The sequence below is a fragment of the Syzygium oleosum genome, unplaced genomic scaffold (genome assembly GCF_021117445.2).
Source record: "Syzygium oleosum isolate NSW1041296 unplaced genomic scaffold, Sole_v2.1 Sole_v2.07, whole genome shotgun sequence".
NCBI classification, from domain to species: Eukaryota; Viridiplantae; Streptophyta; class Magnoliopsida; order Myrtales; family Myrtaceae; genus Syzygium; species Syzygium oleosum.
Genome location: NW_026607491.1, coordinates 7,450,608 through 7,468,315, shown reverse-complemented (window position 1 = coordinate 7,468,315; position 17,708 = coordinate 7,450,608). Strand labels below are relative to the sequence as shown.

The 17,708-nt window shown below is 40.1% G+C and overlaps 2 protein-coding genes across 10 annotated transcripts; both read right to left on the bottom strand.

The window, feature by feature from the left end:
• Window positions 1-681: 681 nt before the first annotated feature.
• On the bottom strand, window positions 682-7,698 carry LOC115678383 (vacuolar protein sorting-associated protein 26A-like). Of its 4 annotated transcripts, none has more exons than XM_030601763.2 (12): window positions 7,473-7,698; window positions 6,615-6,665; window positions 6,447-6,521; window positions 5,613-5,687; window positions 5,428-5,500; window positions 4,188-4,232; window positions 3,879-3,990; window positions 3,164-3,230; window positions 2,523-2,567; window positions 1,984-2,039; window positions 1,700-1,875; window positions 682-1,382 (listed from the first exon to the last, which is right to left on the bottom strand). In XM_030601763.2, the coding sequence occupies exons 2-12, from the start codon at window positions 6,615-6,617 to the stop codon at window positions 1,204-1,206; spliced, it is 906 nt and encodes a 301-aa protein (XP_030457623.1). In that variant the 5' UTR covers window positions 6,618-6,665; window positions 7,473-7,698; the 3' UTR covers window positions 682-1,203. The 4 variants fall into 4 exon arrangements, with proteins under 4 accessions (XP_030457623.1, XP_056169180.1, XP_056169182.1 ...); XM_056313205.1 differs by having other exon boundaries at window positions 6,615-6,706; window positions 7,473-7,666; XM_056313207.1 differs by having other exon boundaries at window positions 6,615-6,703; window positions 7,473-7,666.
• Window positions 7,699-9,568: 1,870 nt separating this feature from the next.
• On the bottom strand, window positions 9,569-17,478 carry LOC115675389 (CBL-interacting serine/threonine-protein kinase 3-like). 6 transcript variants are annotated; one of them, XM_030598041.2, is made up of 15 exons: window positions 17,308-17,478; window positions 15,747-15,967; window positions 15,445-15,507; window positions 13,878-13,949; window positions 13,422-13,529; window positions 13,233-13,313; window positions 12,689-12,742; window positions 12,452-12,577; window positions 12,278-12,367; window positions 11,607-11,729; window positions 11,399-11,509; window positions 10,558-10,671; window positions 10,345-10,401; window positions 10,187-10,261; window positions 9,569-9,952 (listed from the first exon to the last, which is right to left on the bottom strand). In XM_030598041.2, the coding sequence occupies exons 2-15, from the start codon at window positions 15,915-15,917 to the stop codon at window positions 9,878-9,880; spliced, it is 1,320 nt and encodes a 439-aa protein (XP_030453901.1). In that variant the 5' UTR covers window positions 15,918-15,967; window positions 17,308-17,478; the 3' UTR covers window positions 9,569-9,877. The 6 variants fall into 6 exon arrangements, with proteins under 6 accessions (XP_030453901.1, XP_056169140.1, XP_030453878.1 ...); XM_056313165.1 differs by having other exon boundaries at window positions 15,747-15,946; window positions 17,308-17,412; XM_030598018.2 differs by lacking the exon at window positions 17,308-17,478 and adding an exon at window positions 16,496-17,263.
• Window positions 17,479-17,708: the final 230 nt, after the last annotated feature.

The window sequence follows — 17,708 nt, the reverse complement described above, 5'->3', positions numbered from 1 at the left end:
GCGAGATTATATATAATCGCCCCACCAAAAAAAATATTGAAGGAGTGGTCGGGGTGGGCCCTCACCCTCCCCTCACCCCAACCCGCCCACCCAGCGCATCCGATTCTCTTATCTTTCTCTCTCTCTCTCTCTCTCCTCTATAATAATAATTTTCCAATTCTAAAAAGGATTTTTCCTTTCCGTAAACCAAATCGAAATTATTAAATACCGCTCCTTTTTCATTTAGTGGTATTTCCATCCGTTGATTATTCCGCAATTACTGCTGCGTACACATTTATATTATGCACATAATAATAAGCTCAAGAAATTTCGAACCAAAAGTCAAAAAAAAAAACCCCGCCTCGCTCGAGAGTTCTTATTCATCGACGTCGGCAATTTCTAATTCGCGGTTTCGATTCGCGTCCTCGCCCAAAATAGCAGAGCCCGAAAATAAGCCCAAACAGGCCCCCCCCAGCCCCACCACCCCCACGTGTGATTTCGTGATTGCTTCGTCGGCATCACTCACTTTTTTGCCCAAAAAAGAGAGAAGAAAAAAAAAAAAACAATGAAAGGTAGGCACCTTTGAATTATTCAACTTCTCTCGGACGAACTTAGCAAAAGAACAAGAAAGGGGTCGGTATTGCTTCGACCGTACAGAAGCAGTTCATGTTATCTACGTGGTAAAGAATGGCTCGATCGGCATCGTTCCAAAAAACCAGGACCATTGTTCAATCTGCGCATATAACTACAGCAAGCTATAAAGTGCATCCCTTCAAATGCTACACGTCCAGAATTAGATTCTCCTACTCTTTTTGTCTTCCTCAACGAGTATGAATCTAAAGTTACCACACAAAAACAGATGCGAAGGCTTCCGTCGACGCGGAAAGCTGCCCTACGGAATAATAAAGGACACACGGGATCGGATGGAATGCGATCCGATGGTAAACATGCCCCGAACCACAACACGGAGGACGACAGCCACGAGAACAAAGACGCTCTTCCAGCTGAATCGAGGGCGGGGCCAAACTTGAAGAGTCTATTCGATTTGGCCCATAGATAAACCAAAAACGGGGAATCGACCGTCTCTCGTTTAAGTGGCTCTTTAGATGTCACAAGGGTGTGCTTGGTTCCTTGGTAAAACCGGATGAGTGGTTCAGTCCAATGTTGGAAAGTGCAATCTCTTCCCTGAATCGAACAATGAGATCGTACAAGCCGGGAAAAGATTCATGGAGTTTCAAGAAGCCGGTATACTGTCATTTCTTGCTGCTTGAAGTACCGCCGGTCCTCTTCATCCACTAGAACGAGGTTTAGATAATACTTCACACTGAATTTATTATTGATGTTGCGATACGTTGGTGTTAATTCGTATGGGCTCAGGAACAATCTGATTGGGATCGATTCGCCTGCAAGAACATTAATGAACTGCATATGTTAGTATATCTCGACGATTCGCCAAAAGAGTACATCTCTCTTGACCTTGACTATCACATTTCAAGCAAATCCAGCTACACGGTTTCCTTAATAACTGCACACAAAGGGAAATAGAAGACCCTAAAAGCAGCCAATACTAACCCGAGATATGTTAGAAACAGCACCAGACAACTTTGTAATATACTTGGACAAAAAATAAGAGGTTAGAAATTCTGTAATTATCGGTCAAAAGCAGCACTTGTAGCGTCAAACTTGTTAGCCAAATTGATTGCAAAACTATTTGACATACCCCTGACTGGAGCGCCATCCATCAACTCAAATTTAGCTAGGGTTTCCGTCTCAACGTAGGTATTATGGCCTGATCCAGTTGATTCTCGACGCCTGATCTCAAGCTCCATATTCTTTATCTTGATTCTTACAAGAAGAAAGTAGATTTTGCCTATTATAACATCCTTCAAGTGATACCTGAAATTACCAAGCACCGTAAGAAAATGTGAAGTCCAACCCTCATGTGGAACTTAGGAGGTTCTCATGACAAATCAATCCATCAGCATCAGGAGTGTATTAACTCACTTGCTTTTGTTGTATTCAAACTCAATGTGTAGGCAATCCTCGATCCCAACTTCCATCTGCAAGAAGCAAAACAAGCGGGAACAATATGGTTCAAAGAAGAGAAGCCCAATTTTGCACACTCCACAGAGCAGATCAACAAGAAAGTGCACAACAAAAAATGCAGGAAGAATAATATGGTTCAGACAAGAGGAGCCAAATCTTAGATAATTAGAGCATGAAGTGGAGAAGCTTTTGGTGATAATGACATATAAATCAAAACCTGAGAATGATGACCTGCATGCATCCAATAAGTTAAAAAAGACTTCACATGAAAGTCTGTGACTCATTAAATAGACCAGGTCTACAGAATAGAATACTTAGCATCGATACAAGTTGAAGAAAATATTTTAGAAATTAATCAACATTTCTAGCCAAATGAAGTCACACAGCAACTAAAGGCAGCAAAAGATTATGCAGGATGGAAGAATAGACTATACGTCCACCGATGATATTTCCATCAGCTATTATTATGATAACCTAATCATCAGAACATGCCTCACCTTGATGCTGTTATTGATAGGTGGAAGTGGGGTGTAATTCCGGACCTGAAAAGGAAGAGAACAGCATTATTTGGCAGAGCACCTACCCAGTTAAATCCTAAAAATTCAGCCCAGTCAATCCTTAATTGGTTCTATCTGGATTCCTAACCAAGTGCAATTAAGTGTGAAGTACTGAAATGAGTTACATCTAATTTGATCCTGTAGATGTCAGGAAGGATCATATCTCAGAAATCAGGTGCACATCTTCATTCCGGTTGATTTGATTGAAATTGTCCCAAAAAATAAACGAATGCTGCATTTAATTAAATTGAGATGTAAAAAAACCTATTACCATTGTCCAGACACGACCCAACATAGGAAAATTTTGGATTATATGGTACTTCCTATTCTCAGTGCCAGTTCAAGATATGAATGAGCCCATCTACTAAAGTAACAAAATTAATACGATCTAACACTCCCTTCAAGAAGGGGGAAGAAGAAGAAAATCCTTCTTTTAAGGCTTATGAAAGAGATACAAGGTTGATGATTTTACAGGTTGCCGTTGCACAAAGCATTTATTGCAGCAACATGATTAGCATGTGCTCTAAAAAATTAGTGACGTAAGTTCCCAGAGAAATTGATTGAGCAGGTTCAGTCAATACCACAAAATCCTGGCTCTCCACAATGTTGCTGACAATGTTTCTGCTAATCGTTGCTTTCAAAATGTACCTGCAGTGTGTAAAGAAGAGCTGGACTTGTTACTGTTTGTTTCCCCAATTGGCACCTCTGTTCTCGGACGCACATTAAAACTATCAGTATATGATGATGCACTCAACAAATTCAAGCCAACACTGATGAAAAGGGTCCTAGCAAAGAAGGTTGGCTGCTCACACAAAGAAAAAATATCGGTCCAGGAGAACTACTGCCAACGTCAATCCTAGCACTCCTTTAGTTACTACTTTAAAAAGTAAATGTCGCAAAGGTTTTTGACCTGAAGAAATTCAGCTTGATTGAATAACTTTTCTTCCATCATTGATTGTGGGACGACATTGAGCTTCTACATATAAGGCATGACGCCTATTTCCATGTTAAGCTTTATGAGGCTTGCGCGAAAGCAAACCTAATTAAAAAACTGTTTTCATAGCCTAACCCTTAAATTTTTCGAATAAGCACATTCACACTAGTTTCACAATAATTATGTCTCCTGAGTGTGTGCACTGGATTGCGATTCACCAATATCTAAAACTGGACATATCCAGACATATGAAAGTGGAGCAAATAATCTAATGCCTAAAGAATGAACACATTACCCAGGAGAGAAGGAAATCCCAAAAAACCAGTAGAGAATGACTCTCTAAATCCCCAGTATATGCTTACCTGAGTCTTACATTGACTCCATTATACGATTCGTAGGGCATCTCGACAGTTGAGAATTCAAAGGGGTACGTTTTTCCTTCATATAATTCACCGGGTACATCAAGTTCACGCACTGCACAATTTATGTTGGCAGTCATGTATAATTGGGACCCAATATTATTCAATGAGTAATTGAAACTGAATAGCAAAAAAACTAGAAGATTCTAGCACAGAGTAATTAGTTATCAGCAAAGGGGTTGATGGACTGACTCATATTATTGACATCGTGAAGGACTTATGATCTATGTAACTGTATAGTCCTTCACTCACCTAAAGAAGTAAAATCATAGAAGTTGCCCCTGTCAAAATACAATTCTGCAAAAATGAAATGGAAATGTTGTTGTCAGAAGACTCACTAGATATTAGGAAAAGCCTGCATGAATCCTGATTTGAAATACAATCATCATTTACAATTTAATCATTCAGAACAAGATCAAATTCATTGTGACAAAAATAAGCACTTCAGAAAAACTACTAAGAGGCTAGAATTCACGTCGATTGAGGTTTCCAGTTGTTTGACCATGTGAGTTATCAGATAAATAGATCAGAGAGTCTCCCAATAGCTTAAGAAAAAGAATGAACATTAGTCCCTCTCCAATTTTGTTCCATGATTATTTAGCTCCGACCAAAGAAAAATAACTTGCACAAAACTTCTATAACAGTGGAGGTCTATCATGGTATAGGAAAGTAGATACTAGTGAGTAAAGGAAAATCACGTTGACTTAATATGAGAATTTAAGACCAGGGAGTGAGAGGAAAAGGGATCAGCAACTAGATGATACCAGTGTACTGCAGCTTATTGACATTTTAAGGCAACAAACACGATAATTAAATCCATGCTCTATAGGCCACCCCATACTCTCACCCTTCTCATGCAGAAATTTTGGTTTCCCAGTTCATTAGCTCTTCTAGCCTTTACGGTGTGCCCATTTCCTATGTCTTTCAAGCTTTTTGGTGGTGGAGCCATCTTTTTCTGCTCTTTTTCAGAGAAAATCCATTACTGACCTAGACAGCTCCTTTTTGTGTGCTCCGTATAAGACAATATGAGTTTCCGGAACACAGGAAACATTGGTAAGTACCGTGCTTTCCAGTTTGTAATATGATCTAGATGGTAGTATAAGAATTTGGCTTTACTTATGGGTGCAAAAGACAAGTTATGTAACTACTGCTTTGAAACACAGACAAGTTTGGTGAATGGTAACTTGACTTTTCTAAAAAGCCTCAAGCAAACACATGCCCTTTGCAGAATCAATCTAGTTCTTTAAAAGACGTCTCCTCCTTCGTTTAACAGACTAAGAGTCCATTTAATATAGTTGAAGCCATGTAGTAAATGTGTTGTGCTATAGCTTCGTTAGGTTGTGTTTATCAAGTATATTTGGCGAAATTTTTTTTAAGATCTACAACACCTTAAAATGCGTACAACATAAACACTTAAGAAAAGCTTTCTCTATTCTGCTTTTCTTCTTTCTCTTTGGTCTTGAAATGAGAAAAGAAAAGACAATATGCAAACCTATCTGGCCGAGGAGCTCGATTTTAACACCAATGTGCTCAACCTTCTTCCCTTGCAATGGTTCAACAACAACCTAACAAGCATTCCACAAAAAGTTCACCCTCATTCTAAACATCTAATTGTAAAACAAATATGCCAAGATATAGTCTTGATGAGAGGAGTTTTTATCAAACTCCATGAAGTACCTCTCCAATTATACTCTCCTGACTTTCGAACAGAGGAACCATGACTGTTTGACCATTGTCCTTCTTCAACGGTACCTATATCATATTTAAAATCCAGAACACATTATGTACAGTAAAAGAAACACAGCTTTCAGCAAATTCCTTTCCCACGAAAAGCTTGCTGAAAATCCAAGATTTAACCATGAGAATTTTTTTAATCAGAACTTTAATTTACAAAATAGTACTTCAAGCCTCTAGTGTGATAACTATTCAGTTCTACCCAGTCAATGCAAATTTTTATCGATGATAAATACTTTTCATGCTATGCTTATGCCTACGAGGTTTGAGCTACTAGGGAGAGCTCTGACAATAGAAGTTTGCTTAACTTCTTCCACTGTAGGCTGACAGGATAGTCATTCTTATCAGCTTCTATAAAGCTTCTGAGCAGGAACGACTCATTGCACTATGAGATCTTGCTAATTTGAGAACAGTTTCTATCAACATGTAGTTCCTATGACGACAGGTTTCTTGAAGTAAATTATGATATGTCGTATTAACAGGTTTTATGAGCACCATTGTATTTTCAGCTAAATGATGTTAAGTTCCATATATTCAGTTAAGAACATCCTTTTTACAACTTCTTTCTATGTCAATTCCAGATATTCAACTAATTCCTGAACTTTGTAAATATCATCAGATCAGCTCCTTCTACAGATCTTAATGTCTTACTCTGAGATTATCCTTAGGATCCCCAACCAAAAACCAACAATTTCATGCATTCAAAGAACTAGTTTGCATGTTACAGGCTCAACTGTACTTTGCAAGATATTCATCAGTATTTTAGCACAGAGATACCTGCTTGCGTGTTCTTCCATCCGCGAATGAGATCGAAATAGTACATGGCGGTTTAAAAGCTCCAATCAGGAAATTCTGTGTGCAAATGATACAGAACCACTCCATTAGAACTCATTCTTCTCATCAAAGGAATATTATCAAGAAGAAACCAGCTCCATGAAACATTACCATGACTTTGCAATTGATATAGTTAGCAACAACTTGCCAAGCAGGAAGACCCTACAGACAGAAACGATATGTCACACCTATACAACTTCCTTCTGGTGCAAGGAAAAGAAGGAACAAAACTCGTCAATATAAATCTCTAATACATGGAATAAGAACATAGAATCTCGTCTATCGAGGACCCGTAAGCAACGGTGTGATTCAGAATTTCCTATTGACAACTATATATTTCAAAAATCGAAATAATGAAACACTATTGCAGAGTCTCGGACTTCCCATCATCTCCTACTTAATGATCACGCGAAGAATTAACTATGCAAAACCAACCAATATTGCTGTCTGTTTTTTCTTTAACTTCTCCTAGTTCTATGATCCTTGAATCAGTCGCAACGAATCACGACTGCGGAGTTGCAGTCGGTGGCCACATTTCACGCTATCGATCTGCCAATTCGCAGCATAAAAAGCCACACGGTATCTGAGTAGATTATCCACTGCTCCAAAGATTTAGCAAATTTTCACGACGGGTGAAGCATGATTCGGTCCGAAAAGATCACAATCACGTGGATCATGCTCGCAAAACTAACTAATAACTCCGAGGACAAAGCTGTACGACGCATCAGCGAAGGCTCAAATTCAGCTGCGCCATAGCTTCGACTCTGGAAACGACAAGTGGCACGAGACAGCAGCGAAAATCTCACCTACGAACTCCACGATCTCAGTCTCCGAGGACGGAATCGGCAAACGGCGGGCGCCGAAATCGACTGCACGCGAAACGCGACTCAAATCACATCAAACGAGACGGCGAGAAAACAACGGTCTCGGGAGCGCAACGATCGCGGATTTGACCGGCGAGAGAGTTACCGGGACGATCCTCGCGGCGGCGGCGGCGGCGGCGGAGCAATGGAAACGCGCGGGAAGCGAAGCGGGTTCAAGAGCTCGACGAGTCCTCCACCATGTCCGCGGTGGTCGGAGAGCGGAGCAGAGCAGGCCAACGACGAGACCACGAACCGTTGGACGGAGGAGCCCCTGATTTTGAGCGTGGTGGTTTGAGATGTTAAGTGCCAAAAATAGATAATAATATAAAGATGACTTGAATTCCGGCTCAACAATAAGTAATTATCAAATCAGAGTTGTCTGACCAAAAAAAAAAAAAAAATCAGAGTTGATTTCTTTCGAAAAAGAACCCGGGTTTATCGAATTTGTTAAGCGAATTTGTTTATCATTCGATTAAAAAAACAACTTTGTGGAACCCGGTCACGAGGGCTTTGGGCCCGACCTCGACAGACCCGAGCGTGGGCACCGGGGGATCCGAGCATCGGCACTGACGTCACGGGCCCGCCTCGATGGATCCGGACCCAGATGCCAAGGACCTAATCCTGAACATTGGGAACCCTAAACAAGCGTTGGAATTTCTGTACTCAATCGTAGAGTTACTTCATATTTTGAAAAATAATTTTTAATTTTTTAAAGTGAAAAATATTTTCTTTGAATTTATTTTTTGTCGAAATCATTTTTCTGAATTTAAGCATAGATTTTCCGTCGACTAGAAAAATATTTTTTGTCGATTCATTTTCTTAAGCGATATTCTTAGTAAGCACGCGCGGGAAAAATGCCTATATGTATAGAAATCTAATTAACGGTAACTAATAATTTATATATATATATATGTAAGTATGTGTATATTATATGCACGTGTATCCAGCGAGAAAGTTTCAAACCATATCTACCAACGTCTACCGGTCAAAGGGCCTACCCCACAAAAAGTCGTTGCATGCACGATCAGAACGTTAGGTGCAGCGAGAACACAATGCAAATCTCTTCGATTCCACGACAAAAGCGCGGATCGATCCACGGTCGATTGCGATTTCCGAGCTAAGATCGCCCATTCTTGACACGTGTCAATAGGGGTGTAAATGGTTCGATTTGGTTCAGTTTTCTTGAAAAACCGAACCAAATCGAACCGTTATGGGTGCACTATTGAACCGAACCAAATCTCACTCGAACCGAATATGAACCGAACCGAAAAACCAAATTGATTTGGTTTGGTTCGGTTCGGAGTTCGATTTTCGGTTTCGGATCATTCTTTGTCAGTGAACATGGAAAGGAACCCATCATCAAAACCAAAATTATCTTCTCTATCACCTGCTCTGCCCAGAAAAGAACTTATAAACAGAAAACAACTCTGCAAGACCAACTTTGTCAGCCCAATCTGCTTGAGCACGAAATGACAAGAACCCACCCAATCGCACAGAGCAAGCACAATGGAGGATGAGAGCGAAGGAAGAAGACCGTACACGTAGAAGGGTGTCCGGAAATTGATTTGAAACTTCGACCTACGAACCTTAACCAGCGCCACACATCATCATCTGTTTGTCTTGTCGAACTGGGTATTGTCGAGCGCGGATGGGGAGAGGTACGAGAGTTGCGGGATGGGTTCCGCTCGCCGTCTTGGCGTTGGCCGAGAGCTTCCTCGAGCGAGCGAGGTCACACGGAGACCAGCCCTTGGCCAGGATTGCCGTTCACGCGACGGTCTCTGCTCTCGATGGAAGGGCGAGCAGAGACCAGCCCCTGGCCAGGATGTCGCCTTAAGTTCTTGGAGCGACCGCTTCAGTTCCGTTGTCGCGGGTGGTGGGGGCACAAATTGCGTCCCTCGATCGGAGGAGAAGGAGCAGACGCAGGAGCCCTAAAAGCCTTTTACTTAGGGTAAAAATTGAAGGCAACAAAGGGTTTATTTTCAATTCGGTTCAATCCGAACCGAAATCAAACTGAATTGAAAAAAAAAGTTGGTTAATTTAGATAATCCGAACCGAAATGTACAAAATTTTCGGTTCGTTTCGGTTCAGTTTGTATTTCGATTCGGTTTTTCGGTTCGGTTCTGACACTCCTACGTGTCGATACGGGCATCTGCTAGTCAGTGATTAGCGCCGCCGGCGGTCCGTGACACGGGACAACGATGGAAAAAAAAACCAGAGGATCAATTTCATTACCGACCATTCCTTGAAGATTACAACACAGACTCCGGACTCTCTACGTCGGGGACAAGGAGAGACCCGCCGCTCTACAACTCCTCCGACAGTAACGAAGCACGCACTATGAACAACTGGTGCTGACATTAGCTATCTAAAATTCAGACCGAGAGGAGGATCAACAAAGTCCAAGAAAAAAGACCCCACAAAGAATGAAGATATAGACCCAATGTGTGGCCGGTTCGAAACGAACATGGACTTGAGGTTATTAACAGCGACACCTCGGGACGGCGATAGCTCTTACTTCCTTCCTTGCATGTCTTCCTCGGTTTTCCAAACGATGTCCTCGAGGCACGTTGCGAGGTTTTTATAAAACTGCAGCAGAAAATGTGGCAGGTAAATGAGAAGTTATGAGATGAGATTGCAAAGGAGAATGGAACATGACATATTCACGATACAAGCATCGGTCACTACATTCGACAGTAACACGACATTGTAACTAGAAAACATCATTCGGCTTTTTCGATTCGAAAATCCATGCAGATGCAGGTAGCTATGTGCCATTTTTATATAGAAAGCCGATCCTAAAAGCACTGGAGGATAGCGTACCTTATGGAACTCCAAAGTGTCGCCTTTAGCCTTTCGCACCTCGACCATATGAAGTGAGGGTGCCACTTGAAATATCTAATCAATGAGGAAATTACAAAATGGTGAGAAACAGAGTTCTCAAATTGCCCTAATCTTATTGAACTTCCGTTCTTGTTTACCTCTGTAGCAACATTAAGATTTCCCTTCCTTCCCGCCTTGATATTTTCGAGCCTCATCTGACAGGCACATGAGAAACAGTAAAGTGTTAATCCACATAAGCTATAGAAGACCATAACGAGCCCGTTCTCTGCTTCCACAACAGTGCATGGGAAAATCAAGACAGCCTTCCCAATAAACGAGAGTATGTTTAAGTGCCATTACGCGCTACTTGCCTTGTAGTTTTTCTTGTGAACATCGAAACCAAGGGGCTTTGCCACTTCTTCAATCTTAAGAACGATCTCATTGGCAGGGCATTTCGATGTGAACCTCGTTTCTCTCTTAAACCCCTGAAAAGAAATTACATGAATTAACTCTCTGAAGAAAAAGAGCGATGCCGACAAAGAAATTTTGGAAACTATCCCAAGCTCTTTCTATTAAATTAACTATCTAATAATTGACTCCATAATCAGCCATGAATCTCTGAGAACATAATTCAAACGAGGAAGCCCAACCCTTTGCTGGAAAAGAAAAGATTTGGAAGGATGATCAGTCTGCAAATAACAATAACTATAATGCCATTGACTCTAATACCCACAGAAGGGATTTAGAAGACGGTAATAATCATCAAAAGGCACTCGTATCAAGTGCACATTTGAGAACTTTTGGCAATTTTACAGGAAGCTTTCTGAACAAAAGATAATGATGCATGTGCTCTAGCTTACCCGTGAAACCAGCAGCATGCTAGGAAATTAAAGAATGTTCCAGCAACAAATTGTAGAAACTTTGATGATTAACTTATCTTCCTTTTCCAGATTTGCTATTCCTAAGCATGTCTGTTACTAGAAGTCCACGTCAAACATGTATAAGATGAATCGTGTTCAGGGATAATCTGATTGGGTGGTCCACAGGTGCTTCTCTTGATATAGGTTTTAAGCTATTTTCCCCACAAACCAGTACCAATTTGGTTTGAAACAGCTTTTAGTAACCAAAAGTTCAATAAAATAACCAACTAAATTGTTGGCAGGGAGAAGGAAAAAAAACTAATACAAACAACACACAAAAACACAGACAGACCTGTTCTGAGTCAAACAAATTCTCAAGTTTGAGCCCTTTTGACATGGATATTAATTCAAAGGCATTCATAGCTGTCGGCTGTTCCTCTCTCCTCTCTGTCACATATTGCTCCTGTCACAATTCCAAACAGCACGAATTTCATCAAACAACTTCTCCAAATCTCTTGTGATACCTAAGTTCTTAATTTTGAGTAAACTTTTCAACTTACTTCTGAATCCTTAAAAACAGCTTCTACATCATCCAAGTTCGTACCGTCTTTCTCATCAAAGATGGGGGGCTTGTAATTTTTCTTAAACCATGCATCTTCAAGTATTTCGGATATGGTAATGCGCTGAAATAGAATGCAGTTCGTCAGATATACAGGACATCGATAGATTCAAAGTTTAGGTATATCACTAAAATGCAGAGGCAGTTATCTGACTCCACTAAATTTCTAAGATAGAGGGAACAACAAAAATATTAAATGAAAGACAGAGAAAACAAGAGGAAGATCTCCCATAGCACTGGTCTAGAAGGCAATCCAGGAGGCGGTGAAATCAAGAACTTGGCAGCTGGGTACGGTATGAATCCCACATTAGTCCACCTCATGTTTTATTTTGCATAACGTGCTTTTAAACAGTTAAAAAAAGAATTGATGGATTCATATACTTCAAAATGTTCATTTCCAGAGAAACAACTTCAAGGTAACTCCTGGCGATAAACAAATAAGATAACAAAATAGCAGATATTGCTAGAAAATCTTATTCTGAAAGCTTTAGCACAAATTTGTCACTTAAAGGTTTTATACCAAGTGTTTCCTTACTTCTTTTCTTTTTTTGTTTTGCAAAATAACGTTCATACGATCTTCATTATCAAATGTATGAAAGCATAATTAGTTACCGTCATGGGGTTGGGATCCAATATTCGAGTTATTAGCTTCATGGCCTCAAAAGAAAGCCAAGGAGGACAAGTGAATTCAGCAGCGGATATCTACAAAGGAAGAGCCAAAGTATTAAGAATTTGGAAGACCTAAGGTACTCGGAGTACACTAAATGAAATAAAAAGAATGCTCACTTTTTTATACAGGTTCATAAGATTAGAATCATCAAAAGGCAAGTAACCTGCAAGCAATACGAAGAGTATTACTCCACAAGACCACATATCTGCCGTTGCCCCATCATAGCCTCTATCGTTAAGGACCTAGAAAAGAAGAGACAAGAAAGTCGATAAACCCAGGTTACAAGCCAAAGCAAAAAGCAGAGAGTTATACAAAGTGTCATCATAGTAACAGGAATCGGAGAACATACAAACCTCAGGAGCAACATAATTTGGAGTTCCACATGTAGTATGAAGAAGACCATCATCCTGCCAAACCAATCAAAGGGACAAATTATTCCACGGCATAGCAAGGGAATGCAAAGAGCCAGCCAGCTTGCACCGAATACAGAGTGGTCAAAGAAGAGAAGAAGAAAAAGATGTGAGATGAGTGCTTGGGATGATTAGACATTGTCTAAACTATTTTTCCATATCAAGTAATGGATAAATACAGGTAATGGTCTCACAACAATAAGTGATACCATGAGGACTTCCAGAAAGATGGAGGCATGACTTAGCAAAAGTCGGATTAAGAAGCATTTGGATAAGATAATTTCCTGGACTTGGTAATCGCCCCGGCAAGCCATATCAAACCAAGGAGTTGTGACTGTGGCTATAAAGTGCAAGTCAATCACGACATTGTTATCCATATGCAAGTCAATCCATTTAATACCAGTCATCTTACAACAGAAATTGATTTAAATAAGAGCATTAATGACAAGAAAGGATGTTTAGATGGAGATTGAAGACACATAATTACCCTGACTTGTTGGGACAATGCACTCAAACCAAAATCAGATACTTTTAGGTTTCCATATGCATCCAACAACAAATTCTCTGGCTGCAAAGACACATACCAACACAAACAAAGATTTACTGAGTCTTTTCTTTATACCGCAATAGCTCACTCATAGTTAGAGCATCAGTCAACATCATATTATTCATCCACCTTTAGGTCCCTATGGTAGACACCCCTGCTATGACAATAGTCAACAGCATTAATAAGCTGCTGGAAATATCTCCTTGTTTCGTCCTCTCCCATTCTTCCATTGTTTACCTTCACAAAAAAAAGATATTGTTCAATGAAGACAATACGAAATGCAGTATAAGAAATCAATTGAGAAAGAATTTTGGAACTAATGGACCAGAAAGCTCCACAATACAATCTCCAAACAAACTATTTACTGTGCTGTGGAGATTGTGGTGCGAACTTACCTGGTGTCTGCGATACTATATGATTATCCGAAAATTTTTCTACAGAAAAAAAAGGTCTACTGGCAAAGTAACATGCAAAGGAAGTAGAAACCATACACGATTCTTTAAATTTCACCTAAGGAAGATCCAAGACTCTTAAACATGGGAAGAAAAGGGGCACAAAATAAGCTTACTAGTCATCGTTACTTACAATCTTGTCAAAAAGTTCCCCTCCAGTTACAAACTCCAAGACGATAAATATTTTTGTCTTGCTGCCCATAACCTGAAATAGAGCAATTTAAAAAGATAATAGGAAAGCCCAAAATGCACTAAAGTCAAGCGAAAAATCTTATTCATATTTAACACATGGAAAAGGTCAACAAGTGTCCCTCGGGTATCTATTGTGTATCGTGTACTTTGAAAAGGTCAAATGTTAACTTTTGCACTTTCAATTTCTTGTGATATGTAAAATTGACCCGTTCCTCATCTTAGATATCTTGAAATTGGCACAATTTACTCCTAAGGAACCAACGTCTTTCATCAACCATGCATCCTTTATCTTGTCCAAAAAGGTCAATTGAGTAACGAGTCTTGTCTAACACATCCAATGAACATTCTTGCTCCGTTTGTTCCCACATTAATGCCTACCCAAATAGAAAATCATATGCAGTAAGTAGAGGCACTTTCTATTCAGCATTGGCAGTGCTCAGCCCTCGAGAACGCTGTGCCATTTGCAGGAATATTGAAATGCGAATCAATCAGCAAATACCACAATAACACGCATAAATGGATGCCGTCAGATCATTTTAAAGTTTGTACCATGGTGAGAAATATCTATTATCATGATGCAGGATGCAAGTTACATTGTTTTCTAGAATATATATGAAAAGGATGCTAATATGCAAAGTCAACTATTTTCTTTATCATGATGTATAGGACACATTTGACATAAGAGGACCCCCTGAAATGAAAATTTCAAAGTTTATTGGCATATCACACCTTGTGAATGATCCTAGATTTCTCCACCAAAGAGCCCAACATTAGCTCAAGAGAATCTCAATGTGCATCTTGTGCAGATTCAAGCAGAGTTAAATTGCAAAAGATGGTGATAGGGTCAAGTGAAAAGAAGAGTATTTTAGAATTCTACAACCTCTTTTTTATATCTTCCCCATATCATTTCAGCAATGAACGTTCATGAAAATAGGCATTGACCTGGAAATTATGCCAGATTTTGGCAGTTCAGTAGTCGGATGAACAAGACTTCTATGACTTAATTCTATGCAATGATCTATATGTTCACCATAGATGGCAAGTTGTCAGAGGAGCACCGGCTTTATATTATACTCCCTCGAACAAAGCCAATTTTCGTACTTAATTAGATCAACTTCCCCATAAATCTTCTAGAAGGTTGCTTTTAATGTGGATAAGCAGTCACAGAAACACTGGTTACTTTACAGCATAATCAAGAAACTCATCTAAAAAGCTCAAAATGATTCACCGAAATATTAGGCCCTCCATCCAATAACTAAAAGCTCTACTTAAGTGGCATAACTGAAATATAGTGTATCAATGATATTACATATCCAAAACACCATCACCGCAAAACGAGCGCTGGACAAACAAATTAACGTACAATACAATTGTTGCGAGTAAGGTGATGGTCTCATACGAAAGAAGAAAAGATCTTCCTGACATCAATGAGAGTGATCTAAAGAGCAGAAACCCCTCACACGAGTGCATGGAGAGAGAGAGAGAGAGAGAGAGAGAGAGAGAGAGACCTCGAGCAAACGTACAACATGTGGATGCTTTATCAACTTCATTGTTTCTATCTCCCGCTTGATCTACACATGCATGAAAAAGAAACAAATGAAACCTCGTGCTGTATGTATACAAGTAATCAGAAAAATAATACAAAGAACCAAACATACAAAATTTCATGACCAAAACATTATCTTGTTGTCTAATAAGTGGTCAGAGACAAATGAGGAGCCTATCACACATAAGAAATCCGGTCTCATCTAACAAAAGAAAGAGACCTGAGCAGGCAACCAAATACCGATGATGGACAATAGAAAGAGACCTGTTCAGCCATTTTGTGTTTGAGAACCTTCTCTTTGTCTAGGATCTTAAGAGCCACCGGTTCCCCTGTCTCAGAGTTTCTTGCAAATTTGACTTTTGCAAATGTTCCCTCGCCAATAGTCCGTCCCATCTCATATTTGCCCACTCGGCGCTTGACTTTAGGTTGATTCATTCTAAATTCTTGCGTTGAATCACTAATCACTGATCGTTGGACGAATGTTACTGTCATATATTTTCAATGTTAGTCAACCGATCAAGCTTATCACAGGATCCTACAAGCAAATTTCAGTCAGGGAGCACATTGAGCATGAACTGTCGCCGTCATGACTCATGTGCAACAAAAATGCAAAGAATGCATGTGAATGTCAAAAGAAACTTCACGTGTTTGATTTAGTCTGACTAACATCAATGACAAAAATGACCTACAGCCTCCATTTTTAACCAAGAGTACTCAAACTGGATAAAAGTTATCAGTATCTAATATTTTCCATTTCATGAGACATGAACTGCATATAAGACGAGCAAGGACTAGCTGACGGAAAAACTCTACACTGGAATTAAACAAATCAAAATCGTCGCGACTAACCAAATGAGAAGCATCGCAGCGGCGAAAAAGACACAGAAATTACGAACAAGAACCGTTCCCGAATAGCGTGAGAGTATAATTTCGAAAATATCCGCAACCTTATAGGATGTTCCCAGGGACGGAAAAAATCGCAAAACAGATGCAAGATATGGAACAGAGCTCACGCAGAGGTGAAGAGAGAAGGGCAGGAAGCTCGATGGCGGATGCTCAGAACCGATCCTTCCACGCAATCACAGCTCGAAATGAGGGAAGACCCTCAAATCGTGCTCGCTCAAACTACGAAGCGAGTTCGTTCCTTGGGTAAAATTTCAAGATTGGCTTCTCAGCAATAGTACCAATTGAGCAAATTTCCAGCAAAACAAGTATAGAGAGAGCTCGAGATTGCCGCAAACAAGAGTCTATCGGCAGCTTCCTTCCCAGAATTGAAGTCCTAGAATGCCTCAAACAGAGACTGCTTCAACAATTGCTCGGATAACCCGCTCTACCCGGAAGACCCACCATGAGCAAAGTCCCCAAACACGCGATCCAAGAATGCCCAACAAGCAAATTGGGGAGAAAAACCAAGAATTCCTACTTATGAATTGAAAAGGCGAACGGTCGATGTGGAACCAATCGGATGGAAGATACTTCGAAGAGAGAGAGGGAGCACCCACAATTTAATATTCCAGAAAGATGGAGCTTTAAATGGGATCAGGACCACGTAGTGGACGGGAGCAGAGGAAGGGGGAAAACGGGAGCAATCAAACAAACAGTCAAACCTCAGGAGCAGAACTTCAAAGGAATTGACATCACTGCTGATAACATGGTAACACACACCAACGCAACGTGTGCAATTATTGCATGCATCTACCCAAAGAGAATTCGCACGCAGAGTCTAAGCCCAACAACACATGGTGGATCAGCTCAAGAACACTAAAAGAAAGAAGAAGAAGAAGAAGAAGAAGAAGAAGGGAGAGAGAGAGAGAGAGAATTCTACTTCGGGTCTTTGGGGGAGAAAGAGAGCGAGCTAGCTCTGCTAGAGGGAGGCTTATGGCTTTCGAATTGCTTGGAGAGTTGCTGAGATACAGATGAAGAAGAAGAAGACGATGATGGATATGGGGGACGACGACAAGGACGATATGATGATTCTGGCTGGAGGAAGTAGACAAATTTGCCTCTGCACACCATTTTCTGCATTGAAGCAGAACACGTTCGTTCGTCTGTTTTCCTTTTGAAATTTTTTTCCTTTTACGTTTCCTTTATTTACTATTTGATAAAAAAAATCCCAAAATATATCCAACGTATTTACCATTATTTTTTTGGAAAAAAACCACCAAAAACCCCAAACTTTGCCATTTGTGACACATTTACCCCGAACTTTTTTTTGTGATACAAAAA